A 25458-nucleotide genomic window follows, 5' to 3' on the forward strand; every position below is an offset into this window, starting at 1 on the left:
CCTATGGTAGGATAGTATACAATCATGTGTCACTTAACGATGGGGATACGTTCTGAGAAATGAGTCATTAGCCCATTTCGTCCTTGTTTGAACGTCGTAGAGTGTACTTACACAAATCTAGATGATGTAGCCTACTGCACCCCTAGGCTAAATTGTCTAGCCTGTTGCTCCCAGGCTACACACCTGTACAGCATGTTACCATATTGAATGCTGTAGACATTTGTAACACCATGGTATTTCTGTATCTAAACATAGCTAAACATAGAAAAGGTAATGCATTGTGCTACAGCTACAACTTTATGACAGATACAAGGTCACTGGGCAATAAGAACTTTTCAGCCTCATAATCATTTTATGGAACTACCATTCCAAACATTGTTGAGCAAAACATTGTTATGTGGTATCTGACTATAGTGGAAAGAGTGCCTAACTGGGAATATAAAACCTTGTTTTAGTTCCAGCTTTGCTTCATGTTTGTACTTGGCTAAATCACTTTAATTTCCTTACCTACAATATTTGCAAAATAGAGTTAGACCCGTATCTTTATCTTTCTAATTGTGTTTCACACTTTTGCCTTCACATGTTGTATTTTAGCTGTGGCAAACTACTTCCCGTTTCTTTAGTGTGGGAAACGGGACCGCTCCACCCACCCACCTTCTTCTGGTCTCCCTCTCTTCCTGTTGGAATGTACTCTGTCTTTTAGTTTTACCTTTTGATATTCTACCCACACAGGCCCAGCCCAGAGGCCTCTTCTTCCTTGTAGCCTAACTTAATTATCCTACACTTGGAGAACTGATTCCTCCTTTTAAATTTTTAAAACACATTAGGATCTTCAGCCCTACATTGGATAAGAAGTTGGTTTCAGGTTTAACTCAGGTTAGATGTGGAGGGTACCTGTGTTGCCAATAATGTTTGCAATTTTCTCCTTACTTCACTAATATTAGTGCCATCAGTTTAAGTGATACACACACATGCAGTCCTATATGAGCTCCTGGCAGAAAATCCTTACCAAAACTATGCTGACACACTTTCAACAGGTGTGCAGCACAGAGACCATTACAGAAGGATTTATGTTCAGTAGATGTGATTTGAAGTATTGCTAATGAGTTGTATTTCCTGCTTTTGCACAATAAGCCTAAATGCTGCTTTCTGTTTTAAATAAAAACTACATATTTTAAAACTTTGGTTTATTTTCTTGTTAAAAATTTTTTCCCAACAATGTAAGGAAACAAAATGATGTTTCAGTTATTTTATTCACCAAATCAAATTGAGATAAATGCCTTTGAGACATTGGGAGGTGGGCCCTTCTCAAAGGGATGGGTCATTGACGTGCATGTATGGTCTTCCCCCTCTAAGTATGGTTACCTAGAGGAGAAGGAATTTAATTAAGCATTCCTAAATCAGATTTCTCTTTTGTAGCCTTGGCAATAGACCAAAGTTGGGAAATCTTATTTCTGATCCCATCCCTATCTAGTTCCAGGTGATCTTGGGCATACCATTTAATTTAAGGTCTCAATTCCTCCAATCTAGAAAATTAAGATTATGCTAACAGCTAACATGTCACTTATTTTACAGGTTGCAGTATAGACCATTTCTCTAAGAAAAATCCAGGTCATCTAATTTGATTGGAATGTGGGGAAGTGACAGAGGAGCAGTGGAAGATGAGGCTGGGGAGGGTGAGCTGGAGCAAATCCTGGAGGGCTTAGAATGTTAGACTCAGAGGTATGGTGTTTGTTTGAGAAGCAGTAGAGAACTACTGAAGGTTCCTGAACGGGAGTAAAGATACGTGGTGATAGCTGTGCTTAGGAGGGTGAATGGGACTACAATAATGTAAGCTGGGCCAGAGGGAAAGAACTGAAACAGGCACATCAGCTATGAAGTAATAAGGGTCTGAGTTACAGTGGTGGGAGTGGAAATTAAGGGGAATTGATTAATTTAATGGTTATTATAGAGGTGAATTGATATGATTTATGATAGATTATGGAGGGTTAAGGAAGGAATCGAGCATGCAATTATTCATTTGACAATTTGATAAATTGTTACTGAGTGTTTTCTATATGCCCAGGCTCTGTTCCGTGCCCTTGGGAACAAAACAGACAAGCCATATACATTCTTGGAAGTTAGTTTTTGTTGGGGAAACACATAACAAACAAATATGGAAATAACATTATTACTGATAATGATATGTGCATTAATGAAGATAATATGTTTCAGCTACTTTAGAGGCTTGTGGTGCTCTAATTTGGTACAGAGACTCATCTTGGAGAATCCAGAAGAATCAAAGATTATATGGTCTCTCAAATATTCAGTATCTTAAATAGGCCTTCAGCAAGTACTAAATTATAATCTTTAAAAGAGCCAATTTTGAAAGCATTTGCCCCTCTTGGATTTTTACATAGATAGGAATCAAATATACTTCAGCATCAATGTGAGCTATGGGGGTACTTACAGAGAAACCCAGCATTTTCTCCAGGTTTAACTCAGGTTAGATGTGGAGGGTACCTGTGTTCCAAATAACGTTTGCAATTTTCTCCAGTCCTAAGTTCTCATGCAAGTACTAAGCTGTGATTCCAAAGTTCTGAGCCATATAGGGTATAGACATAGACAGCTTTTACCTGAATTCTAGGATGTGTGTTATTAGTCAGTCACCTCAGCCATAAAATTCCACTGACTGGTAATTTTAGGAATTAGTTTCTGTTGGTTTCTCCAGGGTGTGATTTGTGAAATCTTCATATCGTAATAAAAATTTACCTGTGGAATGGGACTATTTAATATTGGCCATTTAAATGTTAAAGAATGTTTCAAGATTATAATGATATCGATCACCTCTGACAATAATTACGCATATTTTAAGTGCTTTCTTAGTCAAGGAGAGAAGACTGTGTCATTATTTTACAGAGGGATGCTTCTCTTATGAATTGTTTCCAAATTGACAAATGAGTAGTAAATGTTTCTTTACATATAACCCTATTTGACACAACTTAAGATCAGGATTGTCCCATCATATGACAATTTCTGCTAACTCTGATTTTACCAGAAGAATTTTTGATACAAGCTTTGAAGATACATTTCTATTCCAGATACTGTTGAGCCTGCAAAGTTTGGCCTATGGGACCAAGTTTGAATAAAAGATTCCTCTGATTTCAGAGGATAGGGTGCCCCATCTACTGTTCAAGACCAATCCCTCACCCCTGTCTTTGACCCTGTGCCTTTCTACCTCCTCTGGAATTTCACTCCTTTGGTTATCCTCTCTCTTTTCTGTATTTTCCATCTTTCCTCTCATGTAGGTTCCTTTCCCATCGTCTGTAAACACACTCAAAGCCTCTCCCATCCTAATGAATCCTCACTTGACCTCCTGTCCCCAACTAGTCTACTCGCTTCCCATGCCACTGAAAATCATAAAGAGGAGCCTTTACTCACCACATACACATATCCTACCTACTCCTCCATCCTTGAAGCCTGACTGCATCCTCACCCCTTTCATGATATTATAAGATCTTCCCAATAACATCTCAAATTGCCAAGTCTTAAGTTTTTTTTTTAAGTTCTTAACTCACTAAACCTCTCTGCAGTGTTTGACACCATTTGTTATTCCCTGACTCTTATATCTCTTTACTTCCTTGGCCTAATTTTCCTTTTATCTCAAATGTTTCCTTCTCTTTCATTTTATCAACCTTTCCCTAAAATGTTTATATTCCCCCAGATTCAGTTCTTGGCCCATGTTCCTCTCAGTTGGCACATTCTCCCTGGATGATCTCATCCAGCCTCAGTTTGAGGACTCCTGACTCTAGCCTAGCCTAGAATGTTCCTTAAACATTCAACACCTTGCCAGTCATCTGTGTCTGGATTTGCCACAGGTTGCTTAGTATATTCAGAATTGAACTCATTTTCTTCCCCTCAAACCTGCTTATCTTCTTTTATCTACTTTCCTGGTTGATGGCACCATCAAAATTCTAGATACCATTTTTGACTCCCCAATTTTCTTCAGTCCCTGAGGATTGTCAATACCAGGGATATCTCAGTATAATGATGCACGTTTTCACAAGTGTGAAACAATTGTGGCTCCAGAAACATTAACTTGCTTCCTCAAGTTCCCTCAACTAGTATGTGGTAGAGTCAGGTTTCTGTTCCAGGGATCTGTGAATTTCACCTTCGTGGTCTGTCTTCCATGCCCTGCTGTCTATATAGGGCATATTGCAGAATGATTTTTTGGTTTTGTTTGCTATCATTTTTAGAGAATTTTCTATCATTTTGCATTGCCTCAATATGAAGTCAGTATAGTCAGCCCTCCATACCCATGGGTTCCACATTTAAGAATTCAACCAACTGAAAATATATGGGGAAAAACACATCTGTACAGAACATATACAGACTTTTTTTTCTTGTAATTATTCCCCAAACAATATAGTTTATTTATAAAGCATTTACATTGTATTAAGTATTATAAGTAATCTAGAGATGATTTAAAATTTACTGGAGGATGTGCATAGATTATGTACAAATACAACATCATCTTATATCAGGGATTGAGTATCTGTGGATTTTGGTATCCCTGGGAGTCCTGGAGCCAATCCCCCATGGATACTGAGGAACAACTCTATGTTGTTGTGTTTAGTTCATTTGTTTCATACCGTATCTTCAGCATGGTATCTGAGACATAGAAAAGGAGAGAAGACTTTTCAAACTAAAATTAGTGAATTTTTATGGGTAGATGAGCTAAGGGGTAGAAAAATAACCATATAGTTTCAGCTGGGCACCCAGAAGAAAGCTGGATATAGTTAAAGGTTAGGTGATTTTAGCTGTAGTATTTCTTTATGAAGAGATTCATACATTCAACAAACATGTATAAACTATCTACCTTGTGCCAGATAGGCATCGCATTATGTACTCTGCTTGCTAAGCTGAGAAAATCATAGTAGATGGAAGAAAACCCCTCCCCTTCACGGATCTCAGGGTCCAGTGAGAGATACTGGTATGTAAACCTCAGTAACAATATTCTGTGTTAACTGCTCTAATAGAAGTAAGTACAAGTGTTATAGGGACACACATGGGGGAAGGACAATTCTATTGAAGAGAGTTGAATGGGGCTGTCTTCATAGAGGATGTGATCTTTGACCTGGACCTTTAAGTATTAAAGTATGGTTAAAAAAAAAATGTACCTGTCAGAGAAGAGATGAGAGAGTAGTTCAGGTATGAGGAACAGTGCATATAAAGGCTGAGAGACACGACACAGGTTTGTTTAAAATAGCGAGTGTAGTTGTGACTGAAGCATAGAGTGTGGTTTGGTAAGACAGGAGATAAAGCCTAGAGGCAGTTGGAGCCAATGAGTGCATCCTGAGGGGTTTTGTTTTCTCTCACTTCCAGAGTTCCCAGGTTGGAAATAACCTTTGGGACCCATTTGGAGCTAGTGCAGCCTTGGTCTGGATTCTTGTGCACAAGTGTCCTACTGGCTTGTGCCAAGTGTGTGGGTCCAAATTAACAGAAATATTAGCCCCTTCTTGTCTTCTTCCTCTTCTTTTTTTTTTTTTTTTTTTTGAGAGAGTCTTGCTCTGTCGCCCAGGCTGGAGTGCAGTGGCACAATCTCGGCTCACTGCAACCTCCACCTCCCAGGTTCAAGCGCTTCTCCTGCCTCAGCCTCCCTAGTAGCTGGGATTACAGGCACACACCACTACGCCTGGCTAATTTTTTTGTATTTTTAGTAGAGACAGGGTTTTGCCATGTTGGCCAGGCTGGTCTGGAACTCCTGACCTCAGGTGATCCACCCGCCTCAGTCTCCCAAAATGATGGGATTACAGGTGTGAGCCACCGCGCCTGGCCAGCCCCTTCTTGTCTTCTAAAGGCCACCCCATGTTTGGAGCCAAAGAGCTGAAGGAGTGGCAGTATTGTGTGATAGCAGCAGCAGCATCATAACCACATTTAACGAGAGCCTGTTCTGTACCAGCCACTGTGTTGAGGACTCCTTATGACCCTTCATTTAATCTTGATAACAACCTGATAAAATTGGAATAGTGATTGATGGCACCCACTTTATCAGTAAGAAAACTGAGCCTTAGCAACCTTAACATGAGTTGCGTAAGATCATGACAGCTAATGAGCAACAGAGCTGGGTATTGAATCCAGGTCTTTCTGACCTCAAAGCCCGTAAACCACTCTGCTTTCTTGCTTTCTAAAAGAGAGGAGAGTGAGAATAGATTCTAGAATATGAATTCAGTAAATAGAGGGGTTAACATGCTTTACATAATAAGCCTGCATTTTGCTCTTGCTTAGAGCAACTGTAGTCTGTGCACCTTAAGAGGTTCAAGGAGAAGGCGATCAAAGTCAAATTTATATTGAAGGACAACAAGGAAGAATGGCCATGGAGGAGGATCAGACCTGCCCTGCCCTGGGGAGCAGCCTTGTGCTGGCTCAGCATTGAAGCAGGTGCACAGTGCTGCTGTTCTGCCAGGTATGGCTTCCTGTGACCAGATTCCTGTGACATGAGCAGGAAGGGTGGCAGCTACTCCAAATGTGGGTTGGAGAGCATGGGGTTACAAGGTCAAAGCAAATGAAGAAGTGTATGCAGAAGCACCTGGAAAACTGTAAAGCCACAGGCGGATATGGTGCTAGCATTATCTTCATCAAACTGAACTTGGAGAAAAGACCATAAACAGCTGCTGTGACCTCTGAAGCACGTGCAGGGGGTTCCTTTTTGCAACAGTTAAAGCTATTAAGTAGAGGAGATTCGTTCATTGATCTGAGGGTTGGACCAGATGACCTGGTGCGGTGAAGAGTTTAGAACTAGAAGCAAGCCAGGAGGTCTAGCCCTGGCAACTCCCCCGCCCTCCTCCTGCTCACTAGTGCTGTGACTTTAGGCAGAGCATTCTGTGCTTGGTTTTTTGTTTGTGAAACAAATAGTTAGATTTGAGTAATAGTTTTGAAGCTTTTTAAAATTGTAGTATGCCATGATAATTAAGAATATAGGCTTTGTAGTTAGATTGCCTCGGTTTAATGCTAAATTTCACCACGTAATAGCTGTGTTGTGGGCAAGTTACTTAACCTCCTGCCTCAATTTTATCATCTGTAAAATACTACTTACCTCATAGAGTAGTTGTGAGACAATTATTATATAAAGTATCTTAGTAGGGTGACTGCCTGCCACTCAGTAAATGCTTTATAAATGTTGAATGTTATTATTTCTTCAAACAGACTCATAGGTAAAATTATCAGTCACTAAGAAGGAATTTTTTAAATATGGGATTTAGAGGTCTCTTTTGCTCAGTTCTCAGTATAGTGGAATAGAGGCATGGAAAATGATGATTCTAAATAGTCATGCAGCTCAAACAGGAGTACATGCCTAGGGAAAAATTTTGCTGGTGTCCTTCTGTCCTGGTTTGGTTTAGCATTTCTAAGGGGAGCTGGATAGCACCACGACACGGGTACTCTGGAAATGCATTCCAGTTATGCCTTTGCTGGAGCCTTTCCTGGGACACACTAGGGCCATATAATATAACCTATATTGTAATTTTACTGGAGGAATTCACTAGGCAGATTAGCATAAATCAGGATTCTTTTCAGCATGGCGTAGTCATTTTTACATAACAGGTCATTTGTTTCTGAACAGCTTCCTAGCCTGATATAGAATCTGTTTAGATTCTGCATTATTTTTTCCCTTATTAAAACAGGGAAATTTTGAAAAGACACTTATTTGTTGCTTGCTATATTGGCTGTATGCATACTCATAAATGAATGCCAAATTGCTGTTGATTAATGAACAACTGGCCAGTTGCCTAGTTCAGAAGAGGTGCATAGGTCTGGGGGAATTAAGTACATATATTTTGTTTAGGCAGACAAGAATTTAAGGCCAGAGAAGCTGGCTAAAAATGAGAGGACCAGTTAGTTCCAGAGATCAAAACAGTTAAGATCTAGGGACAGTCATAGTCATTGCCAATAATAGTTATAGTCAGATAGACTCAAAGGTTCCCAGCTGCCCTCTTGTTGATTTAGCTCAATCTCTGAGCCCCTAGGTGTTCATTATGAAGCTCATCAGATGGCCTGCAGGTTACCTTTGCCCTAATGGAGATGTTGACCTCTCAGGATGGGGAGAATTGGTTGAGTGAAGAGCTGCTCTCCTGGGCCATGTGTTTCCCAGCAAACCAGGAGCTGGATAATAAATATTTCTTGAAGAAGCGTTCTCTTTTATGATATGCTCCACCCCTGCATTGAGTACTCTTCTATATAAAGTCTTTTCATATGTATGCATCCTTTATTGTTTTATTTTATTTTATTGAAACAGGGTCCTGCTCTGTTTTCCAGGCTGGAGAGCAGAGGCATGATCACAGCTCACTGCAGCCTCAACCTCCTAGGCTCAAACGACCTTCCCACTTCAGCTTCCTAAGTAAGCTGGGTCTACAGGCACATGCTACCACTCCCAGCAAAATTTTTTAATTTTTTTGTAGGGATAGAGTTTTGCCATGTTGCCCGGGCTGATCTCGAACTCCTGGGCTCAAGCGATCTTCCCATCTTGGCCTCCAAGAGTGCTGGGATTACAGGATTACAGATGTGAGCCCATCCTATTTTTTTTTTTTTTAATTTATACTTCTTGTGTGGCTAAAAAAATTATTTCAGTGGGTAGGGGTGGAGACATGCTAATAAACTAGCTGTACTGCAGTACTGTGATGACTGTGTGTGTTTATTGTTTTGCATGTGCAGTATGCTGTTTGGTATGTATATAAATGTGCTCTACCTGGCCATGCACAATGTTCCTTCCCCTAATAGCAGGCCCCAAAGAGAAGATATCTTACCCTGAGTTAACAATGGCAATGCTCCTACATTGTGTGCTCCAAGCCCCACATTGCTAATTAGAAATGAAAAGCCTGTGCTTTTCAGAAGGCTCATTTTATGCCAGCATGACACATTTATTAATACTCCATGCCATAACTTGTTAAGAACTGTTCTACCGCTCTTAATGGGCCTTGTGCTGAAACACATTCAGTGGCTGTTGTTGTAAACCGATATTTCCCCTTGGGCAGTAACCGCAATCCAATTTCAATTTCCCTTTTAACTCATTTACTTCACAAAGATCTAATTTAAGACAGATTAGGTAAAATATTATTGGACTTCATGGGCACCAAGTGGTTGTTGTTTAAGAAGCATTGTAAAAATCCAAAGCTTGCTGTACTTTCCACTACATCTGGGCTTTGAAGGATCTAGCGTTGGAGCATAGTGTTGAACAAGAGATGACAAATGTCCTTTTCTGGATTCCCACCAGCAGTTTAACAATGATTACAAAGGTTTAATCAGCCATGTGAAACATACATATATACACGTGTATATGTATATATGTGTATATGTGTGTGTGTGTGTATATATGTGTATATATATATATTTCAAAGTCAACCCATCACCAGTCATTCCTTTCCATTCTCCCATGTTCACTGTTCTCCTGAGAACAGGGGATAAAAGTAGGGGAGATAGTGCAGGGAAAAGCATTGTGTGATGCAGTTCTGCCTTGGGGCTGCTCTATGCTCCCCCCTGCTGACATAAGTATGGTACTATCAAGCACTGTTGACCCTGGACTTGACAGACTTCAACATAAGGAAGCAGAATAACTAATTCAAGAGAGTTCTACAAGGATAAAATGTGAAATAATTAATAATAGGCTCTCCCCTCAAATTTATGGTTTGCTGCTTTGTTGCACTTAATCCTGGATGCTCTGTGAATTTTCTAAATCATAGAATTACAGATATCGGTGCTGGAAAGGACCTGCGCGTGCCCATCAGGCAGCCCTCTCACTTATTTTATAGATGAGGAAAGTGAGATCTAGGGACATACCTTCAGGGTAGCCGGGACTACAGGCGCACGCCACCGCATTCGGCTAATTTTTGTATTTTTAGTAGAGATGGGGTTTCACCATATTGGTCAGGCTGGTCTTGAACTCCTGGCCTCATGATCCACTCACCTCGACCCCCCAAAGTTCTGGGATTACAGGCGGACTATCTTACTTTTCAGATAAGATCCATTTGTGAAAAACTGCATGCAAAATATCTGTAAATCTAATTACTTCAATAATAAAACATGTTTTATTGTAATACAATTTCCTACTAAAGTATGGGAGATTTATCTTCATTTCAGTTTAGTGTGCTAGATGTTTATTTTTGTTAATAGAAGAACTGTTTTTATACTTGATGAAGATATAAGGTGTAAATATTTAGAAAGGGGTGATGGTGAATGAATTTCATTTTAAGTGCAACATTCAGTACCCAAATTAATTAGGAAATTTCTATTTCACACATCAAATGTCCGTAGTAAAGCCTTCTGCTTACAAAATCATAGTTTTTGAATTCACTAAAGATGCTTAGTTTCTCGCGGAATCATCAGTCTCCCACTTGACAGCTCATGACTGGTTCTAATTCAGAATCCTACTACCTCCTAGTTTTTCTTCAACCAAGGTATAACAGTTTCCATTTCCTAATGGCTTCCTTTTGTTTTTCTTCTTCTCCTTTCCCTCACCTAAAACAACATAAGCATTCGTTCATGAACCAGTCAACAGACATTTATTAAGCACCTGCTGTATGCCAAGCACTGCCGGCACTGATTTAGTGATAGGAAATATCCTCCATGCTACCTCTAGACCTATATTTCCATCATGACCAAACCAAGAGACAAGAGAAATGGAAAGTATAGAGTACATTACTTTAAAAAATCCTACCGGGCACGGTGGCTCACGCCTGTAATCCCAGCACTTTGGGAGGCTGAGGCAGGCAGATCATCCAAGGTCAGGAGTTCAAGACAAACCTGGACAACATGGTGAAACACTGTCTCTACTAAAATTACAAAAAAATTAGCCGGGCACGGTGGCAGGCACCTGTAATCCCAAGTACTGAGGAGGCTGAAGCAGGAAAATTGCTTGAACCCGGGAGGCGGAGGTTGCAGTGAGCTGAGATTGCGCCATTACACTCCAACCTGGGCAACGAAAGCAAAACTCTGTCTCAAAAAATAATAATAAAAAAATAAAAATCCTGTTGCCTGTCTCCTAATGAGAGGTTTTGTAGGTGATTTTGTAAAGGCCTGGCCTGGTGGTTTTTAGGTCTTGGGGCATGGGCCAATGCTTCTTTCATTGTTGCTTAGCTGCCCTATCCACCCTGGGCACTCAAATTTCTCATTCACCAGAGAATTCATCCCCCACACCAGCTTCATTCTCTGCCATGTTGTCACTAAATTGCCTCCCAATCTGGCACAGTAGAAGCTGTTAAGAGCCTCGAAGCTTGGCATAACATGCTGCTCTTTGTTGCATGACCTTTGATGGGTGGTGTTCTTCTCCTGAGCTTTTGTAAAATGTATAGAGGATAATAATTCCTCCTTCACCCATACCTCATGGGAACCTCATGAGGTTGAATGAGGAGGTTATTTAAAAGGCCATTTTCATAGAGGGAGTTGCTATAGAAACACAGAGGGGTACAAGTACTTCAGAGAAGGGGTTTGGGGGAAGCCCTGGGCTGTTTGTTTCTTTGAGAAGTCAAGATATGGAAGAGCCATAGCTCAGTCCTTGATGTGTTTGTTTCAGGTGAACCCTATGTCTCCTACTTCCCCTTACTTTTAGGATTAGGCTTTTTCTGCAGCATATCCCACCAGAACCAGTAGGCTCCAGTACAGGAAGAATTTCACTGCAGTACAATGTCAAACATTAGGGCTGGTATAGTGGGCATTTGTAGAATGAATCTAGCTCAATACTTTTCCACTGGGAAGAGAATGACATGACTGTGGTAGATTAGGAAAGGAAAGAATAGAAGATAAGAAAAGAACTTTAAAAAAGCATCCCCTAATAACTGTGTATTGGGAGTACATAGGCTGATCATTGTATTGGAACTGTGTAGGGAAGCATAAGATTGGTTCCTGCCCTCAAAGAACAAAAGCCTAATTGTAGGGGATGAAGGTTAAAAAAAAAATGATGGGAGCTTTTCATAAATGACTTTTCATAAATCGGGTTAAGAAAGACCTCTGTTGCTAGTTGGTTGAGTGCTTTTATTATGAAAGGTGTTGAATTTTGTCAAATGATTTTTTCTGCATCTATCAAGATGATCATGTGATTTTTCTCCTTTATTAATATGTTGCATTGCACTGGTTGATTTTCAAATGCTAAACTATCTTCGCATTTCTGGGATAAATCCCACTTTTTATATGCTATTGGATTTGGTTTGCTGGCATTTTTGTTAAGGCTCTCTGTGTCTATATTCATAAAGGATGTTAGTATAGAGTTTTCTTATGACGTCTTTGGTTTTGTATCAAGGTAATACTGGCCTTTAGAATGAGTTTAGAAATGTTCTATTCTCTTCTATTTTATGGGAGAGTTTGTTTAATTCTTTAAACATTTGGTAGAATTCATCAGCAAAACCATCTGGTCCTGGGCTCTTCTTTGTGGGGGTTCATTTTTTAATGCAAGGTACAGAAGAGTATTTATGGAACAATCCCATGTGAGAGAGAGACTTTTTAAGGACATAGATATATGCTTTTATTTACACAGAAAATTTCTAGAAGGATATACAAAAAAACTGGTATCAAAGGTTATCATTGGGTAATGAGATAGAACTTGGTCTTATGTTCCTTTTTTCTTTTAAAAAAAAATCATGATCATGCATTGCTCCAAAATTTAAAAATAAAAAACTACTTAAAATGACTAGCATTTGGCCATTTGCTCTTTCACTCACAGGGTGAGATATTAGGACTGTGTGTCTGCCACTGGCCTGTCTCCTTAGGAACTTGCAGTCTCGTAGGCCCTTGCATCTGTCTCCATGGCCTGCTCTCCCTCTTCCCTATTTTATTCTCCATCGACACGGAATTACTGGTCAATTCTCTGAAAAAAACCGCAGCTACATGCTACTATGCTTTCAGACATGTGATTTTTGTTCCCTTACCTTTCCATCCCTTCCCCCTAAATCTGCCCAATTTTTCTTCATTCTTGTTTATCCTTTAAAGTCCCTTCCAAATACTAGTTACCTTCCTTTGTGCACTTCGCAGCTCACTTTCTTTTTTATTTCCCAGCCAAGGGGGAAAAAAATCTCGCCCTCCTGCTGCCTCTCATACATTATGCATATTTTTGTTATTGAACTTTGTACTTACCCTGCATCATAATTACTAGCTCACATATGTGTCTTCCCTAAAAGTACAGTTTTATTCAGTGTTGTGTCCTGGTAATTAGCACAATGCTTGGCACAGAATAGATGCTCAAAAATATTTTAATTCAATTGAGTTCAGAAGACGGGGCATTCTGGGTAGAATGAGCCATATAAACAAAGGCCAACGTTATGAATTACGAGAACCTGTTCGGAAGACATGAGCTAGTTTGGCTAGATAGGAAAATTCATGCTGGGAAATATGATTTAATTATTTTGGCAAGGCTGATATTGGGGGCTCTCGAAAGTCAGATAAAGCAGATTGAATAGTGGTAAGTAAATATTGATTGAATGAAGAACATTTCTCACTTCCTTCCAATCTTTGCTGAAATCTCTCTTTTCAATAGGCTTAATCTGACCACCTCCTTTAAAACTGTTGCCTCTTCATTCACCCATCCCCTGACTCCAGAATTCTTGATCTTCCTCTCCCTGTTCTTTCTCCTTTTCCCATAGCACTCATCATCTTCTGTGTAGCACAGCCTATAAGATTTACTCATTCATTACGGTTTCTATTTATTGTGTGTCTTTCCCACTAGAATATAGACTCTTTGGGCCACGACTATCTTGTTCACTGGCTGTTCCCAAGCACCTAGAACATTGTCTGGCACATAGTAGGTATCCAATCAATATTTGTTGAGTGAATGAATCCTAAATTAATGAACTTCAGTATCGTGTACAGAGCTGGCATAGAAGCTTAGGTATGATTCAAATGGCCTGTTTCTGAAAGAAACAAGTTTATTCTGTAAAACTGCCAAGATTGTGCTAGCTATTTGTATTATAATCTGGGCAGGGCAGAGGGAGGGAGGTGGGGCAAAGGGAGATATATTATGTTAAGGTTGCTTGTTTAAAAACCAAGTTGGGAAGTAAAAATTATTAAAGACTTTTGAGTTTATGTATTCCTTACCTAGAAATCGTTGTTTCATGTGGTGACTCATACCCATGATTTAATAATTTCTCTCTTTTTCTTTCTCCACAGACCTTTGTAGTATTAAACAGAGGGAAAACTCTCTTCAGATTTAGTGCCACGCCTGCCTTGTACATTTTAAGTCCTTTTAACCTGATAAGAAGAATAGCTATTAAAATTTTGATACATTCATATCCTTTTCTGCAAATGTGGAGTGAGTGCAATTGCATGGTTGCTTGTTTACCTTTCTAATATTTGACAACTGGAGTATATGTTAAGTTTTTTACTGATAGTGTAGTTAACTAGCCCATCAGCCAGAGGTTTAAGAGTGAACTCCTGCCACATCCCAAGCTGAGCTTCAGAAAATTATTTTTTTTTCCTTAGGATGATATTGTGGGAGTCTGAAATTTTGTCGGTATCATTGTACGGACAAATTAAAATAACCTTTGTTGAAGTCTTAACTTTATTTAGTGCTCAGACTTCAGTGATTTCATTCTGTGGCCAACTATTCAGCTTAATATATTAGAGAGTTTTAAAAGTACTTCTTGAGTTACAAATAGTTGGATGAATGCTTTAGAAATCAGCTTTGAATTTTTTTTTTTTTTTTTGAGACAGAGTCTCACTCTATTGCCCAGGCTGGAGTGCAGTGGTACGATCTCTGCTCACTGCAGGCTCCGCCTCCTGGGTTCACGCCATTCTCCTGCCTTAGCCTCCCGAGTAGCTGGGGCTACCAGTGCCCGCCACCACACCCCGCTACTTTTTTTGTATTTTTAGTAGAGACGGGGTTTCACTGTGTTGGCCAGGATGGTCTCGATCTCCTGACCTCATGATCCGCCCGCCTCAGCCTTCCAAAGTGCTGGGATTACAGGCATGAGCCACCGTGCCTGTCCAGCTTTGAATTTTTTAAAAATTTTTTGAGCAGTGAGCTTAGAAAGTGAGATAGTTCTCAGATGAAATAACCTCTTTGTTATAGAGGTTTAGATGCAGATTGTAGGATAAATAGAATTTTTTTCTGGTATTTTTACTCGCCTTAAATAAAAAAATGCCAGTTTATTCAAGTGGCCTGAGTTGCACCTTATTAACATAGGAGAGTGCATGTGGCGAATGAAAAAATATTTGATGGATTTAGTGATGTTGCATGGTGACTTGAAACTTCCGTGGCTGGTTGGTATTTAACAGCATGTAGTCCCATGCTTCAAAGATTATTGTGCCCTCCAAGTAGGATGAAGGAACCAGCCGTGGCACCTTGGTGAATTGGTTTAGTAAGCTTTTGCCACATTTTATTAACTCTTAAGAATTTAGCAACATGATTGTGAAATCTGTAGTTTATAAGCAACACACTTCTGAAACCCAAAGGTTTATAAGGAAATAAATAATTCACAATGGACTTCTTCCTTTCTGTCGGATCAGAAGATGGAGTGTTTTTTCTCTTCTGGTTCCAAAAACCATGAAGACAAATCCAGCTGTAATGAAGAAAAAGAAATCCAGCTGTAAGAAATGTTTTCTCTTTTTAAAACTCCACTGGTAGAATAAAGATAGTGAATGCCATTAACAAGAGAGAGTGAATTAGTGGCAAGTGGGATATGGCTCCCAGGCCTGTTAAGTGACAAGTAGAGTTTGAGTAACTTGTGCTGACCTAAAATGGTTTAATTTTTCTCAGAGACAAGAACAGAAAGGCCTGAGAAAAATTCTGGATGGAACTGAAATGGCAGTATGGTTTGCTCTCCATAAACATTCCTGGACACTTTCAGAATGGATTTTGCTCTACTACCTAATCTTCAGAAGTGTGGTGGTGCAGATGTCCTTGAAATCTTTACCTAACATGCTGCAGTTGGTTTCCCACATTGGACATATTCATCACATATGGGCTGTATGGGCTGATACCTTGCCCCCAAAGACAATTCAGCCCTTTAGAAGGACTAGGGAATGCTGGGTGTGGTGGCTCAGGCCTGTAATCCTAGCACTGTAGAAGGCTGAGGACGTAGGATCCTCAAGTGATCACTTGAGCCCAGGGGTGCAAGACCAGCCCGGACAACATAGAGAGACCTTGTCTCTTAAAAAAGAAGAACAACTACGGAAAAAAAGTGAACCATTGCAAGTAGATTTTCAAATAACTAGCTATGTAAGGTAATTAACTGACCAATGAATGAACACCTAGTTATATAGATTTAATTGATTTTCTTATCTGACAACTTTGGTTGAGAAAATGCAAAGGTATTGTACTAAGTGCAAAAAGTATTTAGAGGCTTAGTTCATAGTTGAGCTGAAAAGTGGTTAGAGGGGAGCGTGTTTCATCCAAAGGGAGTAGAACAATGACAGCCTTTTTGAAAGAAGGAGAATATCCCTCCTGCCCCATCCATCCACAGTTCACAGTGGCATTCTGTGTTTATGGTGGTGACCACAGTTTTCATTGTCACCTTGTGTTTTTCTCTTCTGTGCTTCATCTCCTTTCAGGTTATTGATTTAGATCTGATACCCAATGGAAATGTGTGTGTTTTTTGAGAAAATAAAAGGCAGGCCAGATTTTGATATTGCCCCTTGACTCTTCTCTACAGTATTTAGCATGATCATTATGTGCACTATTTTGACCAACTGTGTATTCATGACTTTTAGTAACCCTCCTGACTGGTCGAAGAATGTGGAGTAAGTAACTCATTTATTTGTGTGCTTGTTTGTTTTAAAGATTTTTAGTCACTGAATCTTGCTTTGCCACAGTTTACCCATAAAGGAGAAAAAAAAATTAGTTATTGCCTCTCTTTATTTCACAGAGAAGGCTCAAAGTACGTGTGGAATTTAGGAAATAGCCCTCCCTAAAAGTCAACTCTAGGAAGACAGAGTATGCTCTGGAATTTACTGCCCTTCACCCTTTCCTGTGCCAGGCAGTGCCACTGCCCTGCAGCCCCATCACCATCTTGTATCCTCAGTTCCTGGTGATGCTGTTTTCTCCAATTTTAGGTTTCCGTGTTTTTTGACTTCTCTAAAGTTAAAAACAGCTCTGGGGCCTCCTTACTTGCTTCAAAATGATCATGTACTAGATAGCAGCACAGTTACTTCCTTGGAATACAATTCAGGACCCAATACAACATTCCAAAAGTCTTGGTTTGTGCATTTCAATAAGTTTCATTCAAAGCATTTCTTTCTCCTCGTCGCTTCCTTCCTGCTGCATTGTCTGTGCCCTTTCTGTTTTGTCTCTCTTAGTTGAAGCGACACTTCAGACAAGTCCTAACTTAAAAGGTTCATTTAAAGTTTCTGTCCAGAAATTACCTCAAGCTATTCATTTCTTTGACAGGTACACGTTCACAGGGATTTATACATTTGAATCACTAGTGAAAATCATTGCAAGAGGTTTCTGCATAGATGGCTTTACCTTTTTACGGGATCCATGGAACTGGTTAGATTTCAGTGTCATCATGATGGCGTAAGTTCTCCCCTTACTTTATTGGTGTTCTGGGTGTGATTCTGTGTGTAGAGTTGTACTCCTGGGTCTGTTTGTAAGTGTGCATTTGTGGACACAGCTGTATGAGGAATTAATGGATAACAGTGTAAGGCCCTATGGGCTTATGTTTATGCTTCTTGCCTGTGAGGGCCTCTTGTGGTTCAGGCGATGATAATGTGTTTATGTGGGAGAAGGCAAGCAGAGGCTTTACAGCTGGGAGAGAAAGGAGGAAGTGATTTCCCATTGATACTGTCTCATATTTTATTCCTCCTTGTAACGTTGATCAAGGTTTGCACACCTATCATTACAAGGCCTCTGTGAAGACTTGAAATTTTTTAGTTGTAGACTTTCAGCTGAAAATGAGTTTCCTGGGTATGTCTTACTGTATGTAATTTAATGAGGCTGGCCAGGTGTTGCAGACTTCAGAGCACATTTTAGAGTCAAAACATGAGCCAAGGTATCCAAACTGGCACTTCCTGAAGAGTTACTAACCAGAATTTCGAACTATTGCTCAAGATCAGTGTAACTCCACATTGGTATGTTACTGCTCTTGCTCATTTGTGTTGTTTTAGCAATAAAAATGTATATTTGGGAAACTTAGCTGATGATAGATGAGTTATAGCAGGCTATTTATTATTCTTATTTCCAGGTTGGGAAAGCATTTTGTGGTTTGAGAGTATAGCAGGGGTGGTGTATAGGTTTTGCGTGTATGCATGATGTGTAAGAAAGAGTGCATTTGAATATGTATTGATCTGAGCATCTGGTGGAAAGATGTATTTCAACTGTAAAATGTGAATAAATGATATGCATTGAATACTTGACACTGAAACTGACTTTCTGTTAAAAAAGGCAATGTCTTAACTTTCTAGCATTATGGATACACATTGGTGTTCATTTAAAATTTTCAGGTGTCCTTGCTAGGCATAGAGCTTGTAATTAAAATGAGCACTTAACACAATGTTTGCTCTGATCCCATGATTTGGATTTTCCTGAGCCCTGCTTTTGTATGTCACAGGCCAAAACTTCATTTATAGACATGACTACCATCATATGATTACAACTCTTGAATAAGTCATATATACAGACATTTAGTCAATGTTGCCATTGTCAACTAGGGAGTTGCTTTAATATAGATTTGTTTTTGTGGGTGCTGCAGAAATTTGTCTCTCTCTCCTAAGAAATTGTTCACAAAACCTGGGGATATAAGTCTTTGATACCTCCTGGCCTTCCTTTTTACTAAAAAATGTGAATGGGCTGACAGTAAAGCTGTTCTGATTGGGATCAGCACATTACTATGCTGAGTAAAGGAGTAAATCCCAAGAACCTCCTGGTTCTATCAATTCTTTCCAATATACTTTTGAATTCTTCTTGCCCAATTAAAAACAAATGTTCCTTAAATATTTGTATTTTGAAACTTTTCTTTTTCAAGGAAAAAAATGAAATCATAGCTTGTGTATAAGACCCTTTCTTCCCCCAATTCTTAAACCCTCGCCCAGTGGTACCATTACAAGTTAACTTTGGTTTGATTCTGCAGGTATATAACAGAGTTTGTAAACCTAGGCAATGTTTCAGCTCTACGCACTTTCAGGGTACTGAGGGCTTTGAAAACTATTTCGGTAATCCCAGGTAAGATGGTCCGGGGTTGGTGTTAGGTGTTGGGATAGGGCCCTGACGTGACGTATTGTACTTTTTGTTTTGTTGTGGTTTTGTTTTTTCCTTTGGTGTTTGTGTTTGTGTCTGTGTTTGTCACTTGTGTCTGTGTGTGACCTCCCTTACTACAGATATGTGACAGAGTTTGTGGACCTGGGCAATGTCTCAGCGCTGAGAACATTCAGGGTTCTCCGAGCTTTGAAAACTATCTCTGTAATTCCAGGTGAGAAAATTTGTACATAAGACTGACTTTACCACATCTCCTCTTTCTCCTCCATTCATTTTGTCCACCATTCTAAAGCAGCATCAGTACAGTTGATAATGGCCTTGCATTCTGCATGTTTTTCCTGGGAGACATTCTCTGGAATGGCCGTTGGGTCCTCAGGCAGTTTTCTCTGAGTGCTTGCCAGGCATGCAACCCCCATTCCATCCATGCTATTGAAAAAGCACGTGCTTAAGAATCACTTGGATCTCACCATATTTGAAAAAACTGTCACAGAGCTAGCTGTCTCTTTGTATATAAATCATTTGCTTCCTGGCTCCATGGAATTACAGTAATTTTGACATTTGCTGTCATTTCATTGCTTGTGATTTCTAGGCTTCCTATCGCATGGTTTGCTGATGGGACGTTATTCAAAGAATTATACATTTACTATTACTGTATTAATGAAATTTTTTAATCACAGAAGAGATCGCCCCAATTATCTAATCCAGTATGAGAGACAAATTTAAGAGACTTGGAGTTAGTGAACCGCACTTAAATAATCACTGTCTATCATGTTCTACTGCTATCTGTCTCACTAGAATAAGAACCAGTAGACATCTTCTGTACATATTCAGGGCTCATTCTCAAACATAAATCCCAATGAAAGCTTATGCAGGCACTGTTAAAAAAAATCAAAGGTAAGATAAGATACAACTAAAGGTATGGGCAATGAAAAGTACAGAAGTTTAAGGGGAAAAAACAATCAGTGGGTGGGTTGAGAGTGGATTGACAATCTCTTTAAAATTTTTGCCTTTTTCTTCTTGGTTCTGGTTGGGCTAGCCCAGTGGTTCTTAACCTTTTGAAGGTTTTAGATCCCTTTGAGAATCAGATGAAAGTTCACAGACCCTCCCCCACCGAAGCCCATCCATGGACCCCAGGTTAAGATTCCTTAATTTAATTTAAATCATTGGTACTGGATAATACTTATCTTTCTAGAGACCAGCCTTGAAATCTTAAAGGAAAGATATTTTAGTTAGTATTGTGAGCCTAAGATATACTGGCAGTAACTTGGCAGAGGTGAAGACTGTGTTGTTGCTCTTTGGACTTTAGTTGTGTTTATGGGTTTTCAAGGAAGACTCCGTAGAGACCAGGCTTTCCACAGCAGTTTTGTAGAAATAGGAATGTGGAGAAAGAACAGAGGCATCCTATTCTTATCCTATCCTATCACATGGCTCTTCCCCTTGTGGCTGACTCAGAAATATCTCTTTTTAAAAATTTATTTTCTAGAGACAGGGTCTCACTCTGTTGTCCAGGCTGGAGTGGTATGATGATGGCTCACTGCAGCCTCCACTTCCAGGGCCCAAGTGATCCTTCCTTCTCAGCCTTCCAAGTAGTTGGGACCACAGGTGCCTGCCACCACACCCAGCTCATTAAAAAAAATTTTTTTTGTGTGGCAATAGGGTCGCCCTATGTGTTGCCCAGGTTGGCTGCCAACTCCTGGACTCAAGCAGTCTTCCTGCGTCAGCCTCCCACAGTGCTGGGATTACAGGCATGAGCCACTGTATCTGGCCCAGAAATATTTCTTTTTCCCCTTTTTAACATTTATCTCAATAGCAGATAGAGAGGGAGGCACAAAGATAGAATCCTGGAGAGGGCAGACTTGGAATGTGGTTTACTGAGAACCTCAAAGAAGGTAAATTCATCTTCACCACTTACAAATTTGTGCCATGGAGTTGGCCAGTAAATTAGTGCCCTACCAAAGATGAATTCCTTTATTTTTAGCAATGGTAGCTGACTCCCTATCAACCAAAGGCTGGTTGTCAGTTGGAGTATATACTTGTTGGCAAAAAAAACTACAGCCCTAATCTACCAAGATTTAGTTCCTAGCCATTTTAAATCTGCTTAACAGAAAGCCCAGCTCATTCTCCAGACAGCCTCAGATAGCTCATTGATGGTGGCCTAATCCTTAGGCAAGCCCTGTCTTATTTTTTGAGGCACTGGAGTGCCAAATCTTTACTTTCATTTTTCCTATGGTCTCTCTCCTCCTCTGGCCCCTTTTAAATATGATCTTGTGTTTTCTGCTCACTTCCCCCAGCGTACTCTGCAAGGCATCTGTCTCTTTATGTTCTTGTGATCTCAAAACTTCTCTCCCAGAATTAAATTGGAAAGCTGTATTCTGTTCACTAACTAGGGCAGCAGATGCTATCTCTAGTCTAGCTCATAGCTTCTGTCTCTGTCTTTGCTATATTGTTAACTTTTGACCATGGCATTTCTGCAAGATAACTCTTGATTGGTGTCACATTATTTATTCTTTATATATATCCTCAATATGTTACGTTATTTATCCTTTATATATATCTGGAATATATGCAGTATCTAACACCATGCTGGGCCCATAGTAGTGCTCCATAAATGATTGTAGTAGCAGCAGTTATTATTATAAAGAAGAAACCTAAGCCAATAGAAAGGGTTTGTATCAAGATTTAGACATCAGCTTCACAGTTTGAAATAGAGTCCCAGATTCCTATTTCTAGAAGCACCCCCAATTGAGCTGGCTTTGGGAGGCTATCTGGGGTGGAAAATAACATTAAGGGATAGTAAAGCCAATAATAGATCACTGTCAGTAGCTGGTATATTTGGTTCTTGAATTAAAAGTGTGGCTCTCAATCTCAATCTTTTTGCTCCCGATTCTACCTTTTAGAGTTAGCAAGAGAAATCTGGTAATGCAGTTTCCCTCATGGGGAGTTTTCTCTCATCCCATGGGAAATTCTGAAATTGCTGATTATGCTTTCTCCCATAGAGGGCTGTTGGTGCTATTCCTACCTGCCTGCTATGCAGTCTCCTTCCAAGGCAGGAGCACCAGTGTATGAGTCAGTGGATCTGGGCCATCTCTTGCTTGGAAGTCTAAGTCATTTTGATTCTTGTGTGGTAGAGCTGGCCCATGATTCCTCCTTATTAAAATCCATTGTTTTGTATACCAAGTTTTCTTGTGGATCACTTCAGTGGAATTGTTGTTCTCTTTGTCTTCTCCTCTTCCCAGTTTGGTTATAGGCTATTGCCAAGGGTGCCAAAAATAGAATGGAAGTGAGAGCGACCACTGACCTGGAGCCTGCAAGGTCTCACAAAGCTCCCCATGTGTCAACTTCCTTTATGAGAGCTTTTCCTTTCCTAGAGCACTCACCCACCCCCAACCTGGGCTGATACTGTCCTTTCTCTTTGTGTCTTCGGTAGATATTCTGAGTATGTCAGGGCTGCTAGGACTCCTGATGATTGGACAGTGAAGTGCATCAGTTAGCTCTGCCCTTTTTTGTAAGAAATGCTTTGCTTTAGAGCTTTCTTGTAGCTCAGAAAAGATGAAACCCACCTTCTGACCCTTTTTTCTTGCTAACTTGACTTGGGTACATTGCTATTTATGCTTTGCGTTTTGCTTCAGAGGCATCAACTTGGAGAACAGTGTACACAAGCTCTGTGCTAAAAGGGTCAGTTACAGAGGAGACCTTTTCTAAATTTTCTTTAGTCTGGAATTTGTCAGGTTCACCTTGACATTGAAATATCCTGCCTAAAAGTTTATATGTCTTAAAACTTTGTTTTCACTTTGTATTTGTCTGAGTCCCGCATTAAGTGAACTTCTAAGTGACTCTGTCAGAAGCTTCGTCCTCTGCATGCTTTGATCATGTGCCACAGGGCTGACATGCCCAAAGAAAGGGTGGGAATCTTGAAAGAGTTTCTCAGGTTTTTCTTAGACAGCAGCATTTAATAGTATGAGTATTAATAGAACTGGTTGGGGGAAACTCACTTGTCAGTTCCTTTTCTGTCATTTAAATGGCTCCCCCAAAGCACTGCTTATCTGCTGCTCATTAGCACTTATTTAATTTCATTCCACCTTCTTTAGAATTGTACTTTCTTGGTTATTTTTCTCTTGGCAATTTTATTTCTCAGCTTTCATTTCTGTTACTTTCACTCCTAACCAGTGGGATCAGACAGGAAGCCGGGAAAATGATAGGCCTTTCCTTTTCCCATTCTAGTGAAAGCATTTTCTTTAAACGTGTACTTTGTGAATGTGGCAATTTCTGCTGCATAATGATGGGAGATAGTGTTTTAAGACTATATCCTGACTCATTGTCTCTTTTAAACTGTTCTGGTTATTAATTCTATTGCCTTTGTATTTCTTCTTTTCCCACATTGCTTTCTCAGGAAAGATAAAGTTTAACAGTGGTCATAAGTGAAAAAACACTAAATGCTCGCAGGGTCCCACTGACCCATCTTTGAGAGCTAGTTTAGTTTTGGTCGCACTTTGTGATGTGAGTCAGGTCTCAAGTAAATAAATCTTAGCATCCCCCAATCTCTCTCAGATTACTGTTGCTCTAAAGAATCTTCAAGAACTACCACTGTAGGCTGGGTGCAGTGGTATACACCGATAGTCCCAGCTAATCAGGAGGCTGAGGCAGAGGATCACTTGAGCCCAGGAGTTTGAGGCCGCATTGAGCTATGGCCACACCTGTGAGTAGCCACTGTATTCCAACCTGGGCAGCACAGTAAGATCTTGTCTCTTAATAAATAAATAAATAGATAGATATTATCGTGAGGATTGCAGTTGCAGTAGGAAAAGTCAACACAGCACCACTTTATTCCTACACTTTGTCTGAACCCAAGCCTGACGCTGGGAACAGGGCAGTTGTTCTTTCCCTGGGTTGAGAACTGCTTGTTACTGCTAGCGAGGCCTGTTCCAATATTAACTTTGTAGGGGAATTAGCTCATATTGCTTCAAACCACTTAAATTTCTCAACCTGAGCTACAAACTAGGGAATATGAATTAACTTTATTTATTTATTTTATTTATACATATATATTTTTGAGACAGAGTTTCACTGTTGTCGCCTAGCCTGGAGTGCAATGGCCAGATCTCAGCTCACTACAACCTCCACCTCCTGGGCTCAAGCGATTCTCCTGCTTCAGCCTCCTGAGTAGCTAGGATTACAAGCATGCGCCACCACGCCCAGCTAATTTTTGTATTTTTAGTAGATATGGGGTTTCACCACGTTGGCTAGGCTGGTCTTGAACTCCTGACCTCAGATGATCCACCTACCTCGGCCTCCCAAAGTGCTGAGATTACAAGCGTGAGCCACCATGCCCAACAAATTAACTTTATTTATAATCTGGCCATCCAGTGGTGGAAGATTTTGACCCCAATATGCTTGACTGATTTTTCTGGACATAGCACATAGGCAGGCATTGTTCATTTGTTCAGAGGATTCCTGGGCATTGTGAAAGGTGACAGGAGGTTCAGAGGTACCTTTGGACATAGAGTAGAATTCTTCACTAGCTTCTCAAAATTCCTTAATTATCCAGCTTTCCCTCTTGTCACTGACCATTCTCTACATTGAATCCAGCTGTCTTTTCTTGGCCTATAGTAAATGTATTAACTGTTTCTAGTCAGACACATTTACCAAAGCAAGCTAATGTTAGCCTTTTCCAAGAGTTCTCACTGTCCAATTTGCCCCCACGTGGCTTCTGTTGCACACTCTGTTGTGTAGGAGCCTTCTGAAGAAGTATTCTGCTGTTTTGGATAATCGGTTTCCAGTCAGTATCTTGCTTGTTCTGGCATATGATGTTGTGAGCCAATAGAATGAAAAGACAGTGTCTGTGTACAGCCAGAATGGTGGCATTCTACGTTTCGGCTTGTGTTGGGTCAGGAATTCTACTAACAGCTTTTTGCCTTTATTGACAGGCGTTGATGGTACGAGGGAGCACTTTCAGGCAGTCACAGCTGGCAAGACTATAGAGCTTGAGCTTGGGAAATGAATTGATGGTATCATCTCCATAAGTTGGCCTTGATGTCTGCAAATGTGGCCATTTGCAATTTATCCTAATGGAAGGAAGAAGAGTCTTGGCTGAGACCAACGTATAGTTCAGTGACTGTTTATATTTAATACTGCTGTGTGATCATGTGCCTTCCTTTACCTGAAAACATGAAGCCACTTTCACTTTTCTTCTTCTTTTTCCTTTGCCTTCTCATTTTCTCGTGGTGATCCGGATGGGAATCTTGGAAAGTAAACTTTTTAGATGGCTGTAGTGTTATTTAGTGATTATCCTTGCATAATTAAGATTTGTTTAT

At 40.1% G+C, this 25458-nt stretch overlaps 1 protein-coding gene across 5 annotated transcripts in view; it reads left to right on the forward strand.

Moving 5' to 3' along the window:
• SCN8A (sodium voltage-gated channel alpha subunit 8) overlaps window positions 1-25458 on the forward strand; it is a 213119-nt gene that overhangs the window by 74585 nt on the left and 113076 nt on the right. For 3 of the 5 annotated variants that reach the window (XM_050748709.1, XM_050748712.1, XM_050748711.1), the window contains exons 3-6: window positions 14125-14242; window positions 16605-16695; window positions 17342-17470; window positions 19270-19361. In XM_050748709.1, the coding sequence (XP_050604666.1) occupies window positions 14125-14242; window positions 16605-16695; window positions 17342-17470; window positions 19270-19361 (430 nt within the window). Of the gene's footprint in view, window positions 1-14124; window positions 14243-16604; window positions 16696-17341; window positions 17471-19022; window positions 19115-19269; window positions 19362-25458 lie in introns of all 5 variants that reach the window. The other 2 variants (XM_050748710.1, XM_050748713.1) reach the window with 1 other exon arrangement.

Source organism: Macaca thibetana, chromosome 11, assembly GCF_024542745.1.
Source record: "Macaca thibetana thibetana isolate TM-01 chromosome 11, ASM2454274v1, whole genome shotgun sequence".
Classification (NCBI taxonomy): domain Eukaryota; kingdom Metazoa; phylum Chordata; class Mammalia; order Primates; family Cercopithecidae; genus Macaca; species Macaca thibetana.